Source organism: Cariama cristata, unplaced genomic scaffold (assembly GCF_000690535.1).
Source record: "Cariama cristata isolate BGI_N322 unplaced genomic scaffold, ASM69053v1 scaffold3923, whole genome shotgun sequence".
Taxonomy (NCBI): domain Eukaryota; kingdom Metazoa; phylum Chordata; class Aves; order Cariamiformes; family Cariamidae; genus Cariama; species Cariama cristata.
The window spans coordinates 14,981-39,180 of NW_009609989.1; the positions used below are offsets into that span (position 1 = coordinate 14,981).

Here is a 24,200-nt window from a genome sequence, read left to right on the forward strand (position 1 = left end):
TTTTTTTTTTTTTTGCCTGGAATACCTTCTGAAAACCGTCTTTTTTTAAAGTCGGGAAAATACTGGGCAATGACTGGAGTGCTGGTGCCCATAACCTTCTACTTGTAGTTCTGTCTCGTTGCCATCTTTGCCCTTCTTCCATTTGTTTGTCTTGGGTTTTGATCAAGACCTTTTTATTTATTTTCATAGTTCCTGTGGGATCTTTATATTTAACTAGAATTATTAGTCCCTAGAGTAAAAAAAGGAAACATTTTCAAATCACAGGTATTGGAGTTTTCAGCCCACTGAACAGCATTTTAAAGGAATTTTATCTTTTTCTCCACAGATGTGGAGAAAACTAGCGTAATTATATTCCCATACATGCATCCATATATGTCTGAAAGCTGTTGGCCTGCCAGTGATCCTCCTAAAACATGCTCCATAGTCACTGACTGTTTATCGTGCAGCTACTGTGTGCCAGGTAGATGCACACTTTACATGGTTTAGTGGGTTTAGCGGGCATGGTGGCATTGGGTATACAGTTGGACTTGATCTTTGAGGTCTCTTCCAGCCATAATGATTCTATGATTCTATGAATTGGGTTACATAGGAACCTAATACCATCCTGGGTACATCTTATTTTGGTGAGTCCTCTCCAATGCCCTTCAAATTAGGGGTAAAACCCAACAAATAAAGAACAATCAATAAAAAAAATTGAGAGTAATTAGTTTAAATAACTATGTGTGATAACCAGAGAACACCTCTAAAAGCTGCTAACAATGTGGTAAATCCTGTTAGTCCTTCATTTTTAATGCTCTCGCCTCAGCAGCAATGCAAAGGAGCTCTCAAGTCAGTGAAGCTGACAGAAAAGAGTAATTGATTTGTGACAATCCTTCTTTGTGCAAACTTTCTTTCACCGAAGCAGTCTGAGTTCACATGCTGCTTCGTTCAGTTGTCAGGCAGTTCTTATGAGCACCCAAGTCAGCCCTGTGAGTGAGAACGGGCAGCATGTTCACATCTGTTCTCAACTGTCTGCTGGTGTCCCCTTGCTTTTCTATCAGTATGGCATTTTTTGTAACTGAGATAAAAGCAATCATCTTGTGCTGTTGCGTATGCATCTGCTTTCAGATCTGGTTTTCAAAACCATGCATTTAGATCCAGTTTTCATGCGTCGATATATTACAAAGACTCCATTTGCATAGCCCATTTCAGATTGTTAGTCTTTGCTTGGGTTTTTTACTCTGTCACTGAAATTACAGTTGTCTTTATACACGTATGTCAAGGTGGGCTAAAGATTTTGTTTGTTTCCCCTTTCCAGGCTTTCTCTGATCAAATGGTAATAATTTGTAGCTTTTCTGCACCTCCTCACTCCACTCTTGTCTTTTAAATTAAGTCCTCTGAGCAACAAGTTCAAGTTAACCGGTAGGAGTTTGTAGTTGGCTAGGTGAAAGCTGAGGTTGTCTGGCATGTTTTCAACAAATGCATCAGTCCTGAGGACTTTTCTTATTCAGCACTTTGTGTAAAATGATTTTTCACTGAGAAGTGTTGTTAATAGCAACTTGAAGCATTTATCTTAGTAACATCATGTCTCTTAATCAACAGAAGATCACAGTAACCTTCTGAGAAAGTAGAGTACATCAATATCGCTATAATTCACTCCACCAATAGCAAACTTTTCATGCACAAAATATCTCATTTGCATTTCTGCAAAGGAAAGAAACATGTCATCATCTAAATTACAGGCTTTAATGAAGGCCTAAAATGAAAATAATATGGATCAGGTAATATTTTAAGACTCTCAGCTCATACTTGGTTCATCTTACTCTGTCTCTAGATGCCCAAGTACGGTTGGCAGATGCCAATGCTGCATTTTCTTTCTTTTTCTACCATCATAACAAGAGATTAACAAGGATCAATTGTGTACTTTTCAGGCCCCGAATGCCAGGCAGCCTATGCTCATGGTCTAAGTAATTGAGATGGATCAAAGGCAGGAGAACAGATATTAAGTAGAGGAATTGGAACGATAAGATAGGCTGATAGAGTTGGGGTTGTTCAGCCTGGAGAAGGGACAGTTCTGGGGAGACCTTATAAGCAGCCTTCCAGTGCCTAAACGGGGACTACAAGAAAGCTGGGGAGGGACTTTTTACAACAGCATGCAGTGATAGGACAAGGGGCAATGGCTTTAACCTGGAAGAGGGAAGATTTAGATTAGATACAAGGAAGAAATTCTTCACCGTGAGGGTGGTGAGGCAGTGGCACAGGTTGTCCAGAGAAGTTGTGGATGCCTCATACCTGGCAGTGTTCAAGGCCAGGTTGGATGGGGCTTTGAGCAACCTGGTCTAGTGGAAGGTGTCCCTGCCCATGGCATGGGGGTTGGAACTAGATGATCTTTAAGGTCCCTTCTGACCAAACCATTCTATGGTTCTATGATTCTACAATTCTATGAAATAGAACTAGATGAAAAAAAATGAGGCAATATAGAAGAGGAGCAATATATGAGGCAATATATGGGAGCAGAGAAGGAGAGATGAGAGTGAGATCGGAGAAAGGATACAAGATGAAATGTGACTGAAGTGCAGATAACAGAAACATAATGTATCTCAGGTTGGAAGGGATCTATAAGGATCATTGAGTCCAACTCCCTGCTCCTTGCAGGACAACCTAAAACTAAACCATATGACAAAAAGCATTGTTCAGACGTTCCTTGAACTCCGACAGGCTTGGTACCATGACCACTTCCCTAGGGAGTTTCATTGACTGACCACCTTCTCAATGAAGAACCTTTTCCTAATGTCCACTCTGAACTTTCCCTGACGGAGCTTCATTCCATTTTCTCGTGTCCTGTCGCTGCTCACCAGAGAGAGGAGATCAGCACCTTCACCTCCACTGCTGCCCTGTGAGGAAGTTGTAGAGTGTGATGAGGTCGCCCCTCAACCTTACCTTCCCCAAGCTGAACAAACCAAATGACCTCAGGCACTACTCATAAGTCTTGCCCTCGAGGTCTTTCACCACCTTGGTCGCCCTCCTCTGGACATACTCTAATAGTTTGATGTCCTTCTTATATTGAGGTGTCCAAAACTGCACACAGTCTTTGCTCTGGTTCCTCAGTTTGACTTTTTTCAGCCCACCTAACCGGAATAACTTGGGGGATGTTAGCTATGTCTGCCAATCTTCACTGCTTGATCGTAAGGCTATTTGCTTTGGCACAAGTGTTTGCATAACGGGTGGTTTCTTTTTGCTCTCGCTTAACCCCAGGAGAAGACAACAGTGCAAAGAATTGACATGACGCAATTACCTTTTGTAATAGGGACCTTTATCTTCCTGTAGTCCACACATGGTGTTTTCTGAAGAGAAGAATGAGCATGCCCATGTATTTTAGCCTGTTAGCGAAGAGTGTTCAACATCAGCCTTTGGCTGATCTGAAAAAAAAAATCTCTAGGAGTTATCCTTCTGACAGAAGTAGGAGAATGGCTTACTAGATTTTGAGTTTGTTCCATGTTGTGAAGCCACTGATTCGTTAGGACTGATGAAACGATCAAGGCAGCTTTGGAGTTAGATGTGAGCTGAACACTGGTAATCCTTCAGAGATTCATCAGCTGGTCTTGTGGTGGACACTGAACAAGTGCAGAAAACCCTGAAGAGCTTACAATCAAAGCAGGCAAGATAATGCAAGAAGGAACTTAACATATGAATCAGAGGGAAGGATTAAGGTCCATAAAGAAAATTAGTTCCACTTTCGTTTTTTTTCCTGCTTCATTGTGCAAATAATCAGATTTGTAACACAGATCTTGTTTTGACACAAATCCTGACTGGCTGGGTTTGCTGCTGTTCTCTGCATGTGAGCATATTCTTGCTCAAAGCCCATCTCGTTTGGAGCCTTCATAGACCAAGATCAATTGGCAGCTGTGGCTTGATTCCAAGTAATAGATAAGGATTTTCTTGAAACAAGACCTACTGTGCTTTTCACTGAAAGGTGCCAGTTCATTCTGAAGGCAAATGTGACCCAATGATATTTCCTCAGTGATCAGTCATGCACTCTAATGCTTTCTAGATTTTTTTTTTTTTCTCATGGTACAACTGTAAGGAGCTTGAAACAGAAAGGATGGGTATTGGTCAGATTTACAGGGAGTGTGGGTATCTATGGACAAGGAGTACTGGTGGTATTTTCAAAGCATAACCTCAGCTTTTCTGCAGCTCCTCAAAGACTGAGCATTATCGCTTTGGGGAAACACAAGCGGTGCCTATGCAGCAGTCTTACAGAGGGAAATGGGTCCTAATGGAAGGAGAGAGGTGGAAACTTATTCTTCTGCTAAGGCTTGGGCAGGCTAGTGAACAACCCTTGTGTCTTTGGGGCTGGCATGCAAAATCCAGGCTCTGCTTTCACCTTGGAGATGGTGGCACTGGTTTTGTCATATCAGTGTTGGCGGTGATTTGATGCCTTGTGGGAAGAAAAATGCTGCTGTGGGCAGAGCTGCAATACACAGACAGGATCCCTACTTGGTATTTGAACAACGTGTTTAACATCAGTGGTGACCCTTACGTGTATGTGGAAATTGATATGTAAGTCCCGCTTTTCACACTGAGGCTCTGTCCACTCCCAGAATTGAAGGAGAGGGACAGAAGTTTTTGTTTCTGTTTCCTCTTCCTTCTCTATTTAAACTGTAAGAACAAGAAGCTGCTCTTGGTATGATTGGATGAAATGAGGTTCATGACAGCGGTGCTGCATAACTCCAGACTCAAGCTCCATTTTTATGTGTTCTCATCTGAGCTGGGAAGACCCAAGCTTGAGAAACACGGCCTTGGACTGGGAAATGAGTGTATTCATTTCCAGTCTCATTCTTTGTAGACCTTGTAACAGAATGTTGAAGTTGACCAAGGCCCACTGTAAAATCTTATGGGGATCATATCGGAAGTAATTAGAAAGACTGTCTTAAATTTCTTGGGAGAGGGTTTACTCTGGGCCAATGTGAAGTACACAGGGCATATTTGACTTCCCAACAGATTTCCTTCCCTGAACATATTTGTGATATACCTCTTTCTTCTGACCCCCTGCCTATCTGTGTCTGCCTTCTTGTATCACTAGCTCCTTTACATATCTTTTCAGCAGTATACGATGATCCAGAAGCCCAGACCAGATAGTGAAGAGGAGGAGCACACTGTGGCTTCCCAAGCCACAGTCAGGAGTACCGTTGTTTTTACATGCAGAGACTGTAACAGGCACCAGCACAGTCTGACGATTCTTCCTCTTCTGAAACGGTGCAGCACAGTGATTCCCTTACCTCCATCACAGTATCTGAATATCCCTGTTGGATGAAGCAGGGTGTTGGATTTTGTGAATATTCTTTAGTTGTGTCTTGTCAGTTTTGCCTGCAAGCGTATAAACCCTGCAGCCCTCTGAAATCAGTGACATGATTGTGTATGACAGTCATTAGTGGGTGAAACAGAAATCTGTCTGCAAGCATCTGTTTTGAGGGAGCCAAATATAATTAAAGTTTAAACATGCTGCATTTGCTCTTTTATTTACTGGGACCCAGTCCTTCTTCTTAGGGATTGCAGTCACATTTCTTGTGGTCCTTCTGAGGATTTTGACTTGCTGCTTTTTGTCATTGTATGTGTTTCATCTAAATGTGTTTTGAATCACAGGCTGGGTCAAACAGGTTTGTTCAGAGATTCACTTCAGGGTAATGAAACCCTACCTTCTTGAATGTCTTCAAGATTTTCCCAAGGGGAGTCCTTTCTGGTTTCAGGTTGTTCTAAATGGGCAGACTCTACACTGCTGTGCTTCCTAACATAAATCAGGTGAAAAAAATGTCAGGTGTGATTTTTTTGCTGATAATTCTCCCAAACTGATACTGTATATTATTGCAGTAAATGTCAATATAGAACTAATGCAAAGAGGAGAACTGAGTTCATTGAATCCACTGCTTTGATTTTTCTCATGCATATAGCAGACATGGACATGCCATGCATAGGTAAAAGGTATTTGACAGCCGTTGGTTGCTTTCACTATATTGGCTCTTGGTATAAAGAGCCACTGATAATTCTAATTACTAGTTATAGTTGTAAATTAATTACACTGTAGTCAAAGTGCCTAGGCAAGACTGGGACCTCACTGTAGCAGGCTTTGTGTAAACTAAAACTAAGTGAAACCTCAGTGGAGCTCATCCATTCTGTGAAAATCCCCCTGAACTTTAATAAAGAAGTAAGAACAACAACAACAAAAAAGAAATTAAAGAAGCACAGAGAAATGTAGGTTTCTGATGGTACTGACTCAGGCAATAGCAAGGATGCAAATAAGAGTTTCTTGATGAGCACCAGCCTCCTTGCCCATGGCACCCAGGATCGTCTCGAACTATTCTTTTCCAGTTAGGTGGCTGTCTGTGGTCACTAGTGTTTCTGCTTTGAAGCCAGTAGAGCTTTTTCACTGGCTTCTACAAGCTCTGTAGATTGTACTGTAATAGGATGTGGTTTGGAATTGACCTGAAACCACATCATATTCGTCTCTTAAATTTGATTTTTTTGTTTCACTGACTTAACTTGTATTCATACCAGTCATCTGGAAATAAAAGGTTCTAGAGAGATTTGAACGTTTCCCACACAAGCCAAGCCTGGAAGATTTTGAAAATATTTTATAATTTCCAACTTCTCTAGGTCACTTGTTCCTGAACTGAGCTGGAACTTATTTTTATGTGGTGAATCTCTAAGCTGGGCATTCATCTTGCATTGCTGTACTGCATTTTATCAGTTACATTTCTGTGATGCTGCTTGAGCAACAGGATGGATTAAATGTGGTTTTATTCTGTAATTAATTCTATGTACTTGCCAATAAATAAATAAATAATGTCTTTCCTTAACTTAGAGGAACTTCAAGTAATGGTAAGCCACAGATGAAAGTAATTATATTCTCCTTTAAGGATGTAATGCAGAGATTGATTTTGTACAGTCTCATGATATTATGGCATGGTTTCCAGTTTATTTTCAAGAGAGAACTGGATCGAGTATTGAATGTGCTAGGAGGAAAGCACTCAGAGCAGCATCCATGCTTTTATTGAGTGCGAAGATCTTACTTGGGCCTTGAAGAAACTTTGCGTGACAGGTTGTCTTGAGTTATATATGTATACCAACAAATATATAGAAAACATTGTTTTATTTGGAATGTTTTAAACTTTTTGACTTGATCTCATTTTAACTTGAGTGAACATGGTCATCTGTTTATTATGGTCTTCTATTTGTTATTTGATGTTGCTTTTATCCTTTTGACTATGCTTTCAGCGTACAAGCATTAATATTACAAAAGGACTTATGATTTGCAGGGCACTTTCAAAATGACAAAATGCAAAACTGCTTTAAAGAAATTATAATTTCTTTTGAAAAATCTTTCCCTTTTTCTCTGCTATTTGTTGTATTATTATTTATTGATTTAGTTACATTTAAGGTGGGTCTGTGTAGATAATTTTAGGTGTATGTGTGTGTCTCAGTTTTTTACTGCAACTCCAAAGCCTTAGATGTAATAATGGGAGTAGGAAATAAGTTCCTACCGGCACCTAACAAGGTAAAAGTTTCTCTTCTAAACTTGCAAATGAACACTGTGTGCACTCCCTCAAGATTAAGTACTTACATTCCCATATATTGCCAATGGAGAGCAATAGCTGTCTTCCCAAGAGATATCTTGATGTCCAGTTTAAATTCCTAAATTTGTCTCCTTTTGACTGGATGGTGAGTTTGAGAATGTTTTTAAGGAGACTGCTTCTGAGAGTGCAAACCAGATGGAGTGAACCTCTCTCTGTATTTCTTTGCTGATGGTTTTAATTGTTTCTTGGGGCATCTGTTGCAATAATTTTTCTTTGTGATTTTTCTTCCTGAGCTCTCGATACCCTGTTGTGTTATGGATTTATTCATGCAAGACACAGAATGGTGGTATGGGCCGCATAAGTCTCTTGGCGATATTTTTGAAATTAACGTCTTCAAGCCAGCATTTCAAAATATAGGTGACTAAAGATGAGAGGAATGCTTGCATTTTATAAGTACTAGATGTTTGCACTGTTGTTACTGAAAGACTCACATGCTGCTTATTCATATTCCTGTGTTGGATTTTTGACGAGTGATGCTCAGCTTGAAAAAGGCTTGAGCTGCAATTCTGAAGACCTCAGTGTGGCTGGGGTAGGTCCCTTTGTGGGTAGATGGATAGGTGTCAGGCTGCTGGGGTGAGGGAGAGCCCTCTTTCTCCTCAGGAAGCAACAACCTCCAGAATGTTTTAGGGTTAGCTCCGATCAAAGTTCCTTTGCCTGTTACCTTTCTTTAAGAGATCTGTCTTATTAGGCAGTCCATCCAAGTTCAAAGGCTGCACTAACTCAAACCTCCATTTTCACCTGAGCTGTGCCTGTATCATAACCCGTGGCTCCTCGATGAGAATCTTTGTGACCTCTCCAATTTTATTCTCCTTCGTCATTTGATCTTTTTACCGTATACTCGTTGATGCCATAAAAAAATGAGATTATGATATTTTACTTAAATTGACTTCAGTGGGGTCATAAATGAGACCCCAGCGTGAGTAGAAGTATTACAATATAGATCAGTGAGTTCATTATCTGAGTATGTAAGCTTTGGACTGAAGAACTCAGCCGACTGTTCAGTTGTGTTGGGAACTGCACTGCTATGCGCATGCTAAGGTCTCCTGTAGCCAAGAATGTTACGCTTCTGCCAGGCATTTTTTTGCAACTGTTTTTATAGGACTTGTATACTAAGGGCTTAACAAAACAGAGTTTTGGATTTTGGTGCAGTTCACTTACCTAATATTTTAGCTTACTTTTTGCATTCCAGTGGTTGAAGTTTATTCTCAATCTTAGATTGCTTTTTGCCAGATGGATTATTTTAAAATCGCATCTGTAGGTGCAAAATACCACCACAAAATTATGCATGTAGCCACATACATGCATGTGCAAGTGAGTATTGGTCTAAGGGTATGTGGGTATACTTGTCTTCAGTCTGAACCTTATCTCTTAAAGCACCAAGGTATCCCTTAGCTGTTTTGTTGCTTTGACCATCTGAAGTTCAGAGGGCTCTGAACTTTAGGTTTGCAGTAAAGTCTATGTGTTTACTTTTGGCTGGCAGGCTGTGGAGGAGCCCTGCTTGACCTTGGAGCCAGCCCATTTTCTGATTACTTTTCAACAGCCTTTACAGGAAAGACTTTTCAACTGGTGCAGTATTCTGGTGATGGTTATTTCTTCTGTACTTGAATTGTGTCAGTCTCACAGATAACTGTCAGGCTGAGGGACAATAACATTTGTCTCCTGCTTATGTACTTTCAAAACATTCCTCCAAACACCCTAAGATCCTAAGATACCAGGAGAGTGCCAACTTGCATCTCCTATAAGGCATGGGAGGCCATCAAATCATTCCTTCTCTCTGAACTGTGCCAGCTTTCCAGGCCAGTAGTGATTCCATAATTCATATTCCACTGAATAAAATGGAGGGAAAATTTAAATACAATACATTTTGACTTTATTTTCTTTGTTTCCTACTCAGTCTTCCATAACACAAGAATAACTGAATAAGCTTTTACAAGAATCACTTTGGTTAGGAAAAAATTCATGCCAGAGGAATGCTGTTACATATTCATGTCTGTATTATCCTGTACAGCTCCACCAACTGCAAGAGTTCAAAGCACAAATATCGAATTACAAATAGAACTATAATAAATTATACATTGATTTGTGCCCATCCTGTGCATATGTCAGCCACTGAGGAGTGCTATTTTGCCTACACATATGTAGACCCACTTATCTAGAGAGAAAGAATCAATGTATAATTTATTATATTTTTCTGTAATGTGCTCTGAACTGTTTGAACAATCTTAAACATAAGCACACAGATGGCTTTGCTGTTCTGTTTTTGTTTGACGTGATAAAGATGTCATCAGCTGCTGTCTAGTTCAACCACACTTAATCATCCCTTGACAGTCTTAGCACATGAGCAAAACCTGGCTTGTGAGAATCTCTGTTTGTGACAACATACGGAATTTTTGGCTCTGGTGGTGGCTGTTCTTACACTTTGATGAAGATTTCTGTCCCCTGCAAAAAGAGCCAGTGAAGTGTCCCATATGGGTGCTCCTCTTTTCCTTCAAAGCAAAGTGATCCAGGCTTATTTTAAGCCATTTGTGAAATGTGTTCACGTTATGCCTGCTGACTTTACACCAAAGTGGATGAGGAACACATGTTACTTCTCTTCCTCAGACTCTGCTGTGGGAACAGTAAATCCTAGAGGATGGTTGAAATAGTTGCCTGGTGGCACTGAGTTCTTAAGCACACGTGATCAAGCTTTTAGTCTTTTCATGATATGCAACAAATAGTTATATTGGAAGAAACTTTTCTTAGCATGATGAATACTACTCTTCAAATACTAGTAATTAGGAAATCATCAACATTTTGTCACATTCTAATTTTTATTCTCTTGTGTAGTGCGTGATTAGCTCGTTCATGAGACAAAAATGCAAGAGAATAGGATTAATTTTTAAGCAAGTTGTGTGTTATACTCTTCAAGTGTAAACTGCTACTGAAGCATTACAGAATAACTTGAAGGGGATGTGCAGTCTATAGGTTGTTCGAGCCATGTGTTGAGCCTGATATGCTGATGGGATCAAGACGTATGGCAACCTGCCAGATGTTGGTATTCTGTCATGTGAAGTGTACACAGCAGGGATAACATTTGGCAGTCCTCCTTTCTTCCTAGAAGCTTTTTCTCCTCTTTTTTGTCCATCTCAACTGTAATACATGGTTTTTGTGAATCTCAGGTGTGTTGTGTGTCTTGAACTAGGTGCCAAGTAAGTAAGCACAAATGTTTACAAAAATAGCCTTAAATAAGACATGAGAGCTATATCTCAAATATTCTGTCAGCATACCTCAGCTCTCCTCCCTTTTTGCTTGTGAAAATGTAATGCAACAAGAGAATGAAAGGGAAAGAAAAAAAGAAATAGGAAAAAAAAAGTTGGATGAAAATGAAGTAAAGCCAAAATAAATTTGCATACATTGTTACCAGTTTTCTCTCTCCTCTGTTTTTTCAGGGAGTCTTATAGTATATATAAACTTAAGGAAAATAATCATTACAGAATAAATTGAGTCTATTAAGTTGTTTTAATTTCACTTCAGAGGATTTCTGTTGGATGCCTGCAAGTGTTTTCCATTGGAGAATTAATCTCTGGAATAGAATAATTTTTTCCTAGTGGGTTTCATTATGATGAGGGGGACTGACCTAACTCTTACGTTATCATATTTGAAGATAGATTCCAGGTGGCTACCTCAAAGGTGCTGAAAAGGAGGCATTTATATTGTATCATTAGGCACAGCAGAGCTGCAATGGTAGCGATTACTTCCCTGAATAGGCAAATGTATCCCAACTTGTCTTTGTAGTACAACCATCACTGTGTAAAATACATCAGGTGTACAGTTTGAAAGCTTTTGAGTCTGTATGGAATAATTTCTCTGATGAAATACAGCTAAGTTACATTATGCCTCTAAGTGTGGTTTAGTTAAACCTCAGCCAATTAATTTTTCATGGGCTGGGGAGCAGGGATTGGAGCTAGCACGCAAGATTTTTTTATTGCTACTGGGTTTTGGTTTGAACAGTGGTCAGCATATGCAACGTAGAGGAATTTGTATGTAATTTTTTCTCTAGAGGAATAAGGTGATGTCCAAAATGTTGCATCCTTCTAGGTCTAGCTCCTAACACCTGCCCCTTGAAATTCTTTTAGTGTTTGTGAGAAGCATCCCAATTACTGAATGCTAAAGGACACAGTGATTTACAAAATCACTGCTTTTGCCCATGCCTGAAGTGTAATGATTTAAACAATTTTTCATCTGGAACTAGTTCTACTTTTGAAATTGTATTGCTGCTTCCATTACTCTGAATGGCTACCAATTCCCATCCTTCCCCCCTGGGAATTGCCTAAGCATCTTCTTAGGCTAAGGGAGAGGGAGCAGAAAGAAAATCAAAAAAATATGAAGGTCAGCCTCTTTCTCTGCTATCAAGATACCTTGGCCACAACAATAAATTGATAACGAGGCATTGACATTTTGTCAGAGATGAACATGGCTGAAAAGATCACGGTGGAGGAAGGGATGTACAGCCCTTTTTCACTTTGAAAAGTGGAATTAGGGTTCATTCAGTTTTTTCCTATACAGCCGCTCTTGAGCTGCTCTGTGGTTTTCCACTTTCACCTCATCATTTGACTTTTCTATTTATAGCGGGAATACCTTTTCCTCTTGCAGGTATGAAGTGCCATTACAGCCAGCTTGTGTTACTCTTACTTTCCTCTTTATCTTCCAGCACGTGGAAAGCCGCTTACTCTCTGCGTAAGAGCAACTGAAACTTGCACTGATAGCATGTAGTTTTGTGCTTGCTTCCAGTCAGTGATATTGCCTTGTGTCTTTAGAGCAAAGCTGTCCCTTGAGACATCAAAATATTATGCCCTAGGCAGTGTTCCTTTCTTTTTCCCCAGAGGTTTTTTTTTGTTTTTTTTGTGGTGCTGTTTTTTTTTGTAATAGAGGAACTTGGCACCTGAAAGGAATTGCTAGCCTGGATCAGAGCAGGAGACCACGTCCAGTTAAATCCAGTAGTTTGGTTTTGAAGTTACAAATGCCAAAAATACGAGAAAGTTGTGCAAGAAACCCTCCAATATGTGTGATAATCAGCACTTCTTCCTTCTCACGTATGATTAAAGAGTTGGTGCTCGGATGCTTGGTGTTTGAAGCCCTTCCAGAATCATGTTCAATGGTAAACTGATACAGCTCTGCAGGTTGCTCTTATCTGTAAAGGAATTCCTGTTCCCTGTGAGTTTCCCAGTATGACAACACATGGTGTGAAAAGGTCCTCTATTTTGCCAGTTTTGGAAATTGTAAACAGATTTTAATAGCTCCTACTCGTGATAACACTGATGGTTAATTTTATAGCCTCCTGCTGAGTTTTTCCATATTGATAAATACTCGCCTTTCTGGTTCCCTCTGTTTGTATTTTTTCTTCTACATCCATGTGCTCCTGGAAGCGTAAAAGTTATAGCTGTGTGTAAATGGGACCCAGGCATCTTCTGCTTCCCCAGCATGATGTCCACAATAGGATGCTAGTCAGTTGTGTTAGTTATGTGGAAGGTCAGCTAGTGCTGCTACTTGAATGGTTGTTCCTTGCACATCCAGATGGTTTAAAGCACGTCTCTTGAATGCCCTGCATGCTTTTGTGATATTCACCACCCCCTCCAATTTAGAGTACAGAGATTCATAATTTAAATTATACAGATTCATAATTTAGATTATATGTGACTTAGAGTTGCTGCTTCTTCATACAGGTTGTTTGCATTTCTGTTCAACACTGACAAAGCTTGCTCTTTTCCTTGATGCAGCATTGCTGGCAGTAGTTGGAAAGAGAGGAGGAATTCTTGGGACCAGGGATAGGATGAGAAACTCCTCTTGTTTCCATTTGAAACTGGTCAGCAATAAAAAGGCTTTTGTTGTCAGTCTTCCACACTTGGAAGATGAAATCCAATAGCAGTTGGTTGAGAATAATAGTTTAAAAGCAGTAGCGTTCTTTGAAATAATAAAAGCACTAGACAGATGTAAATTGTGAAATGGAATCACGGCATTTTTATCATTAGGGTACCTTGGGTGCTACCTATGCAGAAATATGAGAGTGAAAAAATCAAAGTGAAAACACTTACCTTCATGCCGGTTATTTACATTGTTTCTTGCAGATGATTCAGCAGAGAGAGGTGCTCCAGTCTGCACAAGGCATGTGCTCATATAAGGCACTTGAGGGGTAGCTGTGCTTAGGGACAAAGATCTAGCTGAGCTTTGTTCCCCATAGGAATACCTTAATTAAGGGATACTAGTTTCTACAGCCAAGAGCAAACTCAGAATTGAAGTATCTGCTGCAGCATCTTGGAGTATCTTTGGATGTTTCTTCCTGAATATCTAGACACCTGTTGGTCAAGGCAACTCTTCGTGTGGTTCAACAGCAAGGCTGAGACTCGAACCTCTGGCATCTGAAGTACTGCTGATAAAGAACAGGTTTGAACAGTGATCTCATCTAAAAGGACGAAGATATTATATCTAGCCTAGAATGAATTGAGAAAGCAATGGAGGAAGTAATGCATAGGTCCTAGGAATATCATGGATTGGAAGAAAAGCAGAGATTGGTAGAATTGAGAGGTTTTAACAAGATTGAAAATAACAGGTGAAATCCTGATACTTCCAGGTTAGAGCGAAAATTTTCCATTGCCACTGGTAGAGTGAGAATTTTGGCAACTGTATTTTGAAAATGAGCAGCTGTTTTTCCTAAGCTTGTCAACCTGAGACTGTGATTTCAGGGTGAAGCAGGGATCTGAGCTAATTAAAATGAGAATTTGAAGTTAACTGCATAAAGCATTTGCATGGATCTTCCCTCTTCAGAATTAGACCTATTTAATTAAATTAAATAGGATTGCCTTAGGTGCCCTTTAATTTTCCTTGTGTGAGAGTTTAATGCGTTTAAACTAATCCACTTGCAGTGTACACAGAATAACTGTCCTGGTTGTCACTGTGACCCAGTCTTCACATTGTAAGTAGTAGGGTGATATTCTGGCAAATGGTAGACAGAAGGACTTGGTTCTCTAGATATTACCAGTAAATAAATAGTAGCCAGGACATCTTCATTTACATAATAGTGCATACTTTAAATGAGGAGAATATATATATGCACGTTTCTGTGAGATGCAAGAGAATTAGTCGGGGGAGAATATTGGTCATGAGGTATCACTTTAGTGCAAAACATTTATTTAAAAAGAGCTTAAGAATTAAAATGTGGTTATGATGCTTTTTCAAGCCTGTATATTACTGTCGTCTTTGGCAACTCATTAGGTTGATCTATGATTGCAGCTGGAAGGTTTTCAGACACAAATATGCACTGCAGTGATCACACGCTGCCAGGGCAGAAGGAAATACTAATTTCACTTTATGTGTTCAGAATATGCCATCATGTAAAAATATGCTATCTAAAATTTAACGAAAAAGAAACACTGAAAAAATTGGATATTCTGAAGTAACAACCAGGATTTTACAAAACATCTGAGCTGGGGTAACATTCCACCTCTTGGCATCCCATTCCCAGAGTGGTGTGTGGTGAGGCCAGGGCTAAGATAGAGCACAGCTTTTAAAGCCGCTGCTGAGATTTCCTAATTTCTGGAAAATGGCTACTAGAAGATTCAGCTATGATTTCAAATCTCTATGACAAGCCTGCATTCCCAATAAGGTAGCAGAAATTAAGTGTTACACTTTTCTAGCTGGCTGTGAAAAAATGACAGACACCTGATTCTGAAAGAAACGAAGCAATGTTATTGTTAAGTGATGGATTTTATGTGATGCTACTTAAGAAAGCTATCACTTCTAGAGTATCAGTGACTGGTACCTGACATTGTTTTTTCCTTTATGTGAATCATTTTGGTTATAAAATAGAGTTTTTCTGCTAACTGAAAAGTGTATCCCTTATCTGTTCAAGAGCCTTGTTTGCCTCCTCGTGACCCTGAAGCATCCTCCTGGATGTCAGTAGGAGATATTCAGCGCAGTGGGTGTTCTCATTACCACTTGACATTCTGCTGTTTGGTTTTCTGCCTGTTGCTATTTAATGATTTGAATTCTTTCTTTGCCAATCCCAGAAGCCATTTAGTAAGCGACGTACTATTAATGCAACTTAACAATATTGACATAATCACAAAGAAAAGAGTTTCATTTCTAAACAGTGCTACAGCATTCCCCCTCGCCATCTGCTCCTGCCATGTCCCTCACTGTTGTGTTTCCCAGTTAACCTTTTGCTCTGGCCTCCTCGCCCAGCACTCTTGAGGACAGTGGCACAGGCTCTGCACAACTTTGCCTGAACTGTGAAAACCCTCTGAGCCTGAAAACAGTCTGCAGCTCACTGTAATGGCAGTGACATGGGCGAAGTTTTTGGCTGATGTAAATTGGCGTATATTTGCTTTGTAGAGGCATGAACAGACAAACAGAGCAAGCACAGAAAGCAGTGCAGGCTTTCTATCCTTAGCCTACTGTTTATCACAGGCACTTCGCAACTCCCGTAAGTGTCAGGTCTGGATGTCTCACAGCCTTTAATGTAATATCTCAAAGAAGACTGCAGAGGGAAGATACTGTACCTTTTGGGAGAACAAAGACATCAAGACTGAGGATGAGATTCATCTCACTGAAGTTAATCTACCAAAAAGATTGCAAGTTGATATTAATCATCTGAGCTTCCCTCTCTCCAGTGGAGAGACGGGCATATCTCCCAAGGATGATTTACGTGACTCTAATCACTGGGCAACCCTGACTGTTCAGTGGCAGTAAAAGGCCAGACTGAGAAGGATGCTCAGCTTTAGATGAGCTGGGCAAGTTCATGGTAGCAAAATTCCTTGCAAGTTATTAAATCCATAGCAATTGCATCTGACTTATGAACTTCCTAAGGTGAAAACAGTTGGAGGCTGTGAGTTGTTAAGGAGTAGCATCAGACATCCTTGTCCTGTTGTGCTTTTACTCTTTCCTAAGGATCTGTTTATGGCCACTGTTGGAGGTAACACACAAGGGAGGTGGACTTTCTGTCTGACACCATATGGCCATTCCTGTGCTCTTATGTGAGGCCATTTTAACAGTGAGCAGCAGGGGATACACGTTTAGTAGGAGACAATTTCTGCAAATGGTTACTTGGCAGTAAGGTTTATTTCCAGATCTGCAGTGAAGTGCTACTGACCTACAGACAGAAAAACTGAAATTCAATTTTACAGAAAGAGCCTGTGCCAGGTGCTGAGTGTCAGTGCCTTATATCAGGTCACTGCAAGCCTTTCGGAGATTCAGATGAGCTGTTTTACCATGTGTTCACCTCAGATGGTGCAGACAGCTTGTTTGAGCCTTAGATGGTACAGGGAGATTCAGATCTGACATCATTTGCAGTGTGGTGTGTAGCTGTGCTGCTACATGAATGCTCCCTGCCTCTGTGACAGCACCAGGTGGACTAACAGGGTGGAAGCTTGTCACTTCAAATAACTCATTGAGAGCACAGACTGCGTGGCCCGAAACCCAGGTACCACTCCCCAGAACAGCGCTCATGGCCTCCTGCTGTCTTGGGCACATGCACGTATATGTCTACCTCTATATTTTGGATGATTGTTCCAGTGGAAAGATTTTGCAGAATTGACCATCCTGTATACTGATACCCATAAAATGGTTTGCTAAGAGGGCAGGCACCTCAGATTGAGCATTTTGCTGCCAATATGGTAAATGTATGCCCGTCATTTGCTGTGAAGTTCTTTAACTAGTGTCTCTATAGCTGTTAAATGGCAGCATAGCTGCATAAATACACATATGTTTGAAGTGAGAATTGCCTTTTATGGCAATCTCTACATAAAAAGAAATCCTGATTAAACTGAGCAATGTTTTCCTTATCAAATCCCAAGACATAAAAAAAGCTGGTGGAATTGGATTCAAAACATCAGGCTGGGCTTGTTGTGAAAAGGAAGCATTTGTTCTCTTTAAAGCACACTCTATGTTGAAATTGGCAGCAAAAATCTTTGATACAGAGAGAATGTATCAAACTTTACTTTTGCAATTTCCTGTTTGGTTTCTTGCAAACTGCTTTTGTGTAATCATATTTGATCTCAAAGATAATTTTATTTAATGTGGATTAGGTAGTATGACGTATGCATTGTGGTCTTTCATCATTCTCTATTTCCTTTTGAATGTGACAGATATTTTCCACTACAGATGAAATTTGTTCAGCAGTTAACTTTGAACGAGAGTCTGTCTTTTATAGCTCTGTAAAATGTTATGGATAGCAAGCAAAAAAAGTTACTTTATTCTCAAGCTTCTCAAATTCTTCACTCTAATTTGCAGATTACAGCCACCACTGTGTAGAGGAGAGGTGGTTTATCCTCAAATCCTGTCCTGTTTAGCACCCTCCATAGCACAGCTGCACACAGCCAGGAGGGATGTAGTTTGGTACGAAACAGAGAAGTTACTGGGAGAGTCAAAATGTGATGCAGGAGTTGAAGGACAGGGTGTTAAAACAGATTGATTTATCAACCTAGTGAGTACTGGGCATGGTAATTTAGGGCTGATGGTATAGCAGCCTTCTGTGATGTGGATGAATGAAGACAAGGCTGATTCCTCTGTTATTCATAGGCCATGGTGACTTCAACACCTGTTGTTACAATAGTACTACTACTAGTTAACTAGTAAAACAGCAGGAAGGATTTTTATTTTGTTGTTACAGAGCCAGAGGATTTCAGCTGTAAAAGAAAGCCGTATTGAGAAACGCAGAGAATAATAATGCCAAAACCCCAAAAGCACTTACAAGTAGGGTGTAAAACATGAGATTGTAATTGTGTCTGAAGGTTGGAATGTGACAGCAGCAGCATGGAAACCACTGTGGGGATGGAAAGGTTGGTTTGTGTTGCAGCAAGGGTGTTTCTTAAGGAGCAAATTCACAGACTATTTTCAGCCTTCTTTGAAGCACTGGAGTTCTACTAGATCTGAAGGAGAGTGTAGGTAGGATGCACTGATGTCTAGGTTTTATTCATTGCTCAAGATCAAACTGGTCATCAACTCCATGATGGAATTTTTCCCTTCTGGTCAGGTGGGCAGAGAGATTTGGACATATGTCACTTCCCCCTTGCTCCCAGCAAAGCCATGGGTTTGGTCTACCTACCTGCTAACAGTCCTCCGGGAGTTTTAGTTACTGAGTGCTGCTGAGACTTGGGGCTTTATGACACCCACACTGCTCGTGCTCTTCCTGCAGTACTTAACAGTTGCAGTTCCTGAGGTTGCTGAGCAGATCTTTGGCTTTTTACAGGATATTCAGAAGTGTGTGTCCTGAGCATTTATAGATATGTGAAGCAGATGTTCTGCGGCTTTTTCTGAAACAATGTCCTCTACTTGCATGAGACTGTGGGACCTGCAGTCAATGAGCCAGGGGAAACTTTCAGCTCGTGTTCCCAAACATATAAGGGACAAGGAAGGAAGCAAAAAGCTTTTGTATGAACATTTTTTTAGTAGTAGATGGTCTTAGTACTGCAGTAGGTCTCCTTCTCTTGCCTGAATGAGGAATCCATATGTTTGCAGAAGGATGTAATTTTACACATCTATGTAGAGGGTAAAATAGTTGTTGAATCATGAAAAATATTTTTTATGATCTAGGATGAAGTTGGGAAGACAACTGGAACGTGTATAAGGACAAGGTTAAACGATTCATTTTTTTTCTTTAACTTTTCCATATTCCTGTACTGAATAACTGCTCTCACTGAGAACTTTTCTTGGTACTGCTGGGAAACCCACTAAGAGCACCAAAGAAACTCTGTCCTTCCCAGTAGGAGAAGTCTGGAGTGGGAGAAGTGTTGGAGATCTGCCATTTATTTCATTGCTGTGGAGTCTTTCAAAATCCAATTTGAAGTTTTCCATTGTATAGATTTATTAATCCTGAACTGTTGCAATGGTGTGTTTTGCAAGTGAAGTTAGTGCACTGAGTACACTCCACCTGCTTTCCAGTAAGAACTTTTGCAATTCGTATGTTTTTACATGATCTCTACGTAAATCAAGGGTTCATTTCCGAGTGATACACAAAAGGAGAACAAATTCTCTGCATCACATCTTTGCCGTGCTTGCTGATTGGCTTACAACGGTGATACCATTGCTGGTAGTCACAAAACAATCATGTTACTGTAAACTTATATTTTGGTATGCCAGTGCTTTGTGGATAGCTGTATCTCTTCTTTCTACATGCATATAATTACTTAGGTTGACTTGGAGCCTGCACGGGAGCTCTTATGTTCCACGTAAGGTACATAGGTTTTCTGCAGTAATATTGATTCTAACACAAATGGAAGAAGTATTGTATTGTCTGTGGTATTGCTGACAGGTTAGCACCATGTACATGAAATCTTGTAATTTTGCAGATGGTTAGTCTTTTGTAATGACTTTGAGACAAAGCAAATACAGATATTAGCTTTCAATCTAATTTTGCCATGTCTTTCTTCACAGCTTCCCGTTATGGGAGGAGCCTTTATGGACTCACCCAACGAGGACTTTAGTACAGAGTACTCCTTGTTTAACTCATCAGCCAACGTCCATGCAGCTTCTTCCATGCAGAATCCACCAGAAGAAACATCCCGTTCTTCAAATGATGCTATATTGTTATGGATTGCAATAATAGCAACAATTGGAAATATTGTGGTGGTGGGAGTGGTGTATGCCTTCACCTTCTAGGATGACTGTCACTCCAAACACTGGAAGAGAGGATAACTGCAACAGTATTTGTCACGTGTATGTATGTGTGTGTATATACATGTATATCTATATAAATACATATAGGTAAGGACTTTGTTGATTAAATGCTGCCACAATCGTGGAAATGAAATGCAAGTTAATCATCTTGAATCTTGATGGCAGAAAGTTTGGATGCAATTGCAGATTGTATGGAGGCGAGAGCTTTATTTGAGAGCAGAGCAATTACCAGTTTTGTATAGAAATATAGTAAAAGAGAGACCAATGTGAGTGTAGCAAATACAAAGTGAGATTTATATAGAAAGTGCTTATTTTCTACTGTTTAGATTTTTCTAGCAGCTCTTTTGCATTTTTGTCAGCTTTTTGTGCATTTTTTAACTGTGATATACTGTTGTATGAAAATGTTCTATGTCATGTTTGCTGGACATCTTAGTTTTCCAGATGGACTAAATGGTCGGCATTGGCTCAGTTCTGATGAAGTACAAGTTCATTGTGTGTGAGTCTCCAGCACGTGCACACACTGCTAGGCTGTGTGCCGAATCATGAGTCTTAAAGCTATGACAGGCAGATGCACATTATCTAACACTTGCTTTCTGTTATCAGTTACTGGATCTGATAATCTATGAATTGATGCTAAACCTGTCTGCTGTTTGCAGGAGGCGGCACAGCTGTTGCAAGGTGTGGTGGGTCTGCAGACCCTATGTGCTCCAGAGGAGGAAGGGTTAAACAGAGCAGCAGTGCAAGCTCCCATTTCTGTCTAGAGGTACTGGATTGCAGCGGTTTGTAGATACGTCTTTTCTAGGAAACAAAGGCCAAATACGATGCTTTTCAGCTCTTTTCACTGTAATCCAGATTTCCTACAGCAGCCATGTACTTTGTAAGCTTATTGGTGGATCAAAAGAATGGGGGGAAATTGCAAAGCCTAATTAACAGTGAAAGATGTCTATGAGAAAAATAGAATTGAAAGAAAGAGTGGACACCTCTGTGCTCAAGAGGGAGTTAGTGCAGGAGTTTGGTATGTCCTGGGGCAGAAACAGCACAAAAATGGTAGTAAGTGACAGATACGCAAGTGCTTACATTTCAGTATTAATATGTCTCTGAGTTCTGATGAGGATCCTGGAAGTGATTTTTATATAGCCTACTTTAGGTAACAACTCTGATTATCATTTGGATTTGTTCTGTTGAGGGACAACATTTTCACTGCATTGTTCCCATGAGCAGTTCCTTTTCAAGAGCTATATCTGTTCAAAACAAGCTCTACTCTTCCTTGCTTCAGAGATTATAAAATCTTGAGGGAAGAAAAAAAATACTTGCCTCTACTGGAAAGCTCCCTCTTCCCCCTTAAAAAAGCAGCTTAAATATATAAAAAGTCTGCACTTTGAGAGTAGCAGACAAATTCTTTCTCTGTATGCATGTACTGTATTGGTTTTCTGTCTCGTACAGCTACTACCCTAATTCCAGAAAGCCTTGTCTGCAGGCACAGAGACTATTTTTGGCATTTGCCTGCCACTGAGCTTGAGGCTGGACTAAGAGCTGCTGAATCTATACAGAGGTTTGGATTTTCTTTTCTCTTTAAACCCATTTGCCTGCAGGGCTGGTGGTCAGTTACTTCAATCAAAGCAGCATGCCACAAATCAATATTTATGCCCACTCAGTAGTCACCGGGGGGGGGGAGAAGAAACTAAGTTATTTTTAAGGATGAGGAAAAACAATGACAACTCACTTGAGGAACTGAGCTTCTGCAGGTATTTCCCTGTTTGGAGGCAGGATTTTGTGAAGATGGTTGAGGACAGACAAGATCTGTGCTAGGAAAAAGTTTGAGAAGCCCAGTTCAGGAAGACTAGCAGGACAGAAAGCAAATTCTGTCTAATAAAATAGTTGTAGTCTTAAGAATGATACAAAAATTATGATTTTCACTGTCCTGAAATAGCTGTTCATTCCTTCACAGACAGAGTGAATAAAAAACAGGATAGCTGCACAAGTTGTGTACCTTCTCTGTTCTTACATGCCTCTTTATTCTTGCTGAGCAGAAAGCAAGCTGTTAAGTGAGGTTGGAAGGCTGCAGAGAAGTTTCCAATGCAGAATTGAGCAGGACAAAGTCTGGTGTACAACCGTATAGGACCCGTGGAAATATTGCTTAATGTAATGTGCCGTCCCCAACCATTTTCTCATATTTTGTTGCCTTTGTAATTGTATCAGTTACTCATCAACTTTCAGTGTTTCTGTAAGCTCTCTAGTTAGGCCAGATTTTCCAAGCACTGTTTTTGCATGAAGAGCAAAACATTTCCACCGTGATTAAAACTGGTTTGACACTATGGTACTTGCCCAATGGGATTATTCTACTGCTTAATGAATTTGCTAGCGGAACACTTTGTTTAAATTTCGTAGAATATTAATCTTAGTGCAATTAGCAATGTTTGCATCTCTCTCCCAAAGCACTGGACTAAATTCTTCACCCATGAAGAAGAGCACTAGAGAGGGAACCGCAAAGATCCACCACTCTGCTAATGAAACCAAGTGACACTTTTGTGTTGTTTTTCCTGAAGAAAGTGCCCTACTTTCATGTGAAATTGATAGTAATAGCAGGAGTGTTGGAAAACAATGTGTTCTGCCTCCTGCATCCAGATCATCGTCATACGTATTTTCATCATTAGAGGCTGCGTTGTCAAGAAGGGCCAGACAGAATTTTAATTAAAGTAATTGGCTTGACAGGGTGACATGGCAAACAGGGTGCAGGCAGCAAGCGCAGGCATTTCCTGTCTCATAGTTAAACTGCACGCTAACTGTGCAGCTTTCTGTTGGGGAAGAAAATAGTTTTAGGATGCAGGTACAAGGATACTGCATGTGAGAGTCTGTACAGAGTATTGTCAGGTGTATTTATTAAAGATCTCTAAGTCGCAGTGGGAAAAGCTGGTTCAAACTCTGATCTACTTTGATAGTGATAACATGCACACTGTGTTTCTGGATGTTGTATTCTGGCTTCATCCACTACAACCACTTCCATCTTCTGGGAGGTTAGGGAAGGTTTAAATTCAACTGTTGAAAAAGGGGACTGACTAATCCATCGTGAAGTTCAGAGAAGCCACAGAGCAGGGTGGCAAAGCGGATGGTGGTTGTTTCATAGGTATGGTCTTGTGAAATATGTTACCACTTCTCTATGCAGATGTATGTTACATGCTGAACTGTCAATGCAGCTTGATTTGGAGCACTGTAGCTTCTCCTTTCCTTGGAGCCAGGCAGTTGGATAACTGCTGTCCCTCACTGAGGGGTGACAAGGAGTCCCAAATGCATTCCCCAAAGCTGTTCTCTGCAGCTCCTCTGTAGAAGCAGAAGAGGGCTCTGTGCTTTTCTGGGCACTTTGTGTATCAGCATGAGAGCAAGATTCCACTTGTAGATCTGTGCTTTAAATAAAACCATCTGGCACAGATAACAGTTACAAGATCCTGACTGGAGTTTGTTCTGTAGTAGGCAAAGTGAAGCACTTTCTATATGCAGCATTGGACCTCTAGCAATGTTGTAAACTTCGTCATACAAACACAAGAAGCAATACTGTATGTGCTCTGCAAAGTTATTAATGAGCCATGGGAAACAGGGAGATAAACTGAATGCCCTGTTGAGTCTCTTCTAGCCATGGCCTCTAGAGATCTATGGCAACAAATCAAATAAACTCTCTCTAAATAAATTGTTTGCTCTAAGCAGCCTGTGCAGCCACCACAGCAAAGAGACTAAAGGCTGAACAATTATAGAGGTGGGTGCAAAGACACATTAGATAGGAGAACTGAGTGGGGAAGCCCACCCAGCTACTCCTTTTGTATTTTTATCTGCAGGGCTATGAGTCTGTGCTTGTCCACAGCATTAGCATCCTCCTAAAATAAAATGAGGGACGAAGATGTATTTCTGTGTCAACACACTTGCAAAACTGAACAACAGATTTTGAAACTG

At 40.3% G+C, this 24,200-nt stretch overlaps 1 protein-coding gene across 1 annotated transcript; it reads left to right on the plus strand.

Annotated features, from left to right (window-relative positions):
• Positions 1-19,930: 19,930 nt before the first annotated feature.
• LOC104159729 (chromosome unknown open reading frame, human C14orf132) lies at positions 19,931-20,240 on the plus strand (the record flags this gene model as incomplete). Its single annotated transcript, XM_009697718.1, has 1 exon — positions 19,931-20,240. A coding segment is annotated over one exon (310 nt), but the record flags the coding sequence as incomplete, so codon positions are not given.
• Between the last annotated feature and the right edge of the window lie 3,960 nt (positions 20,241-24,200).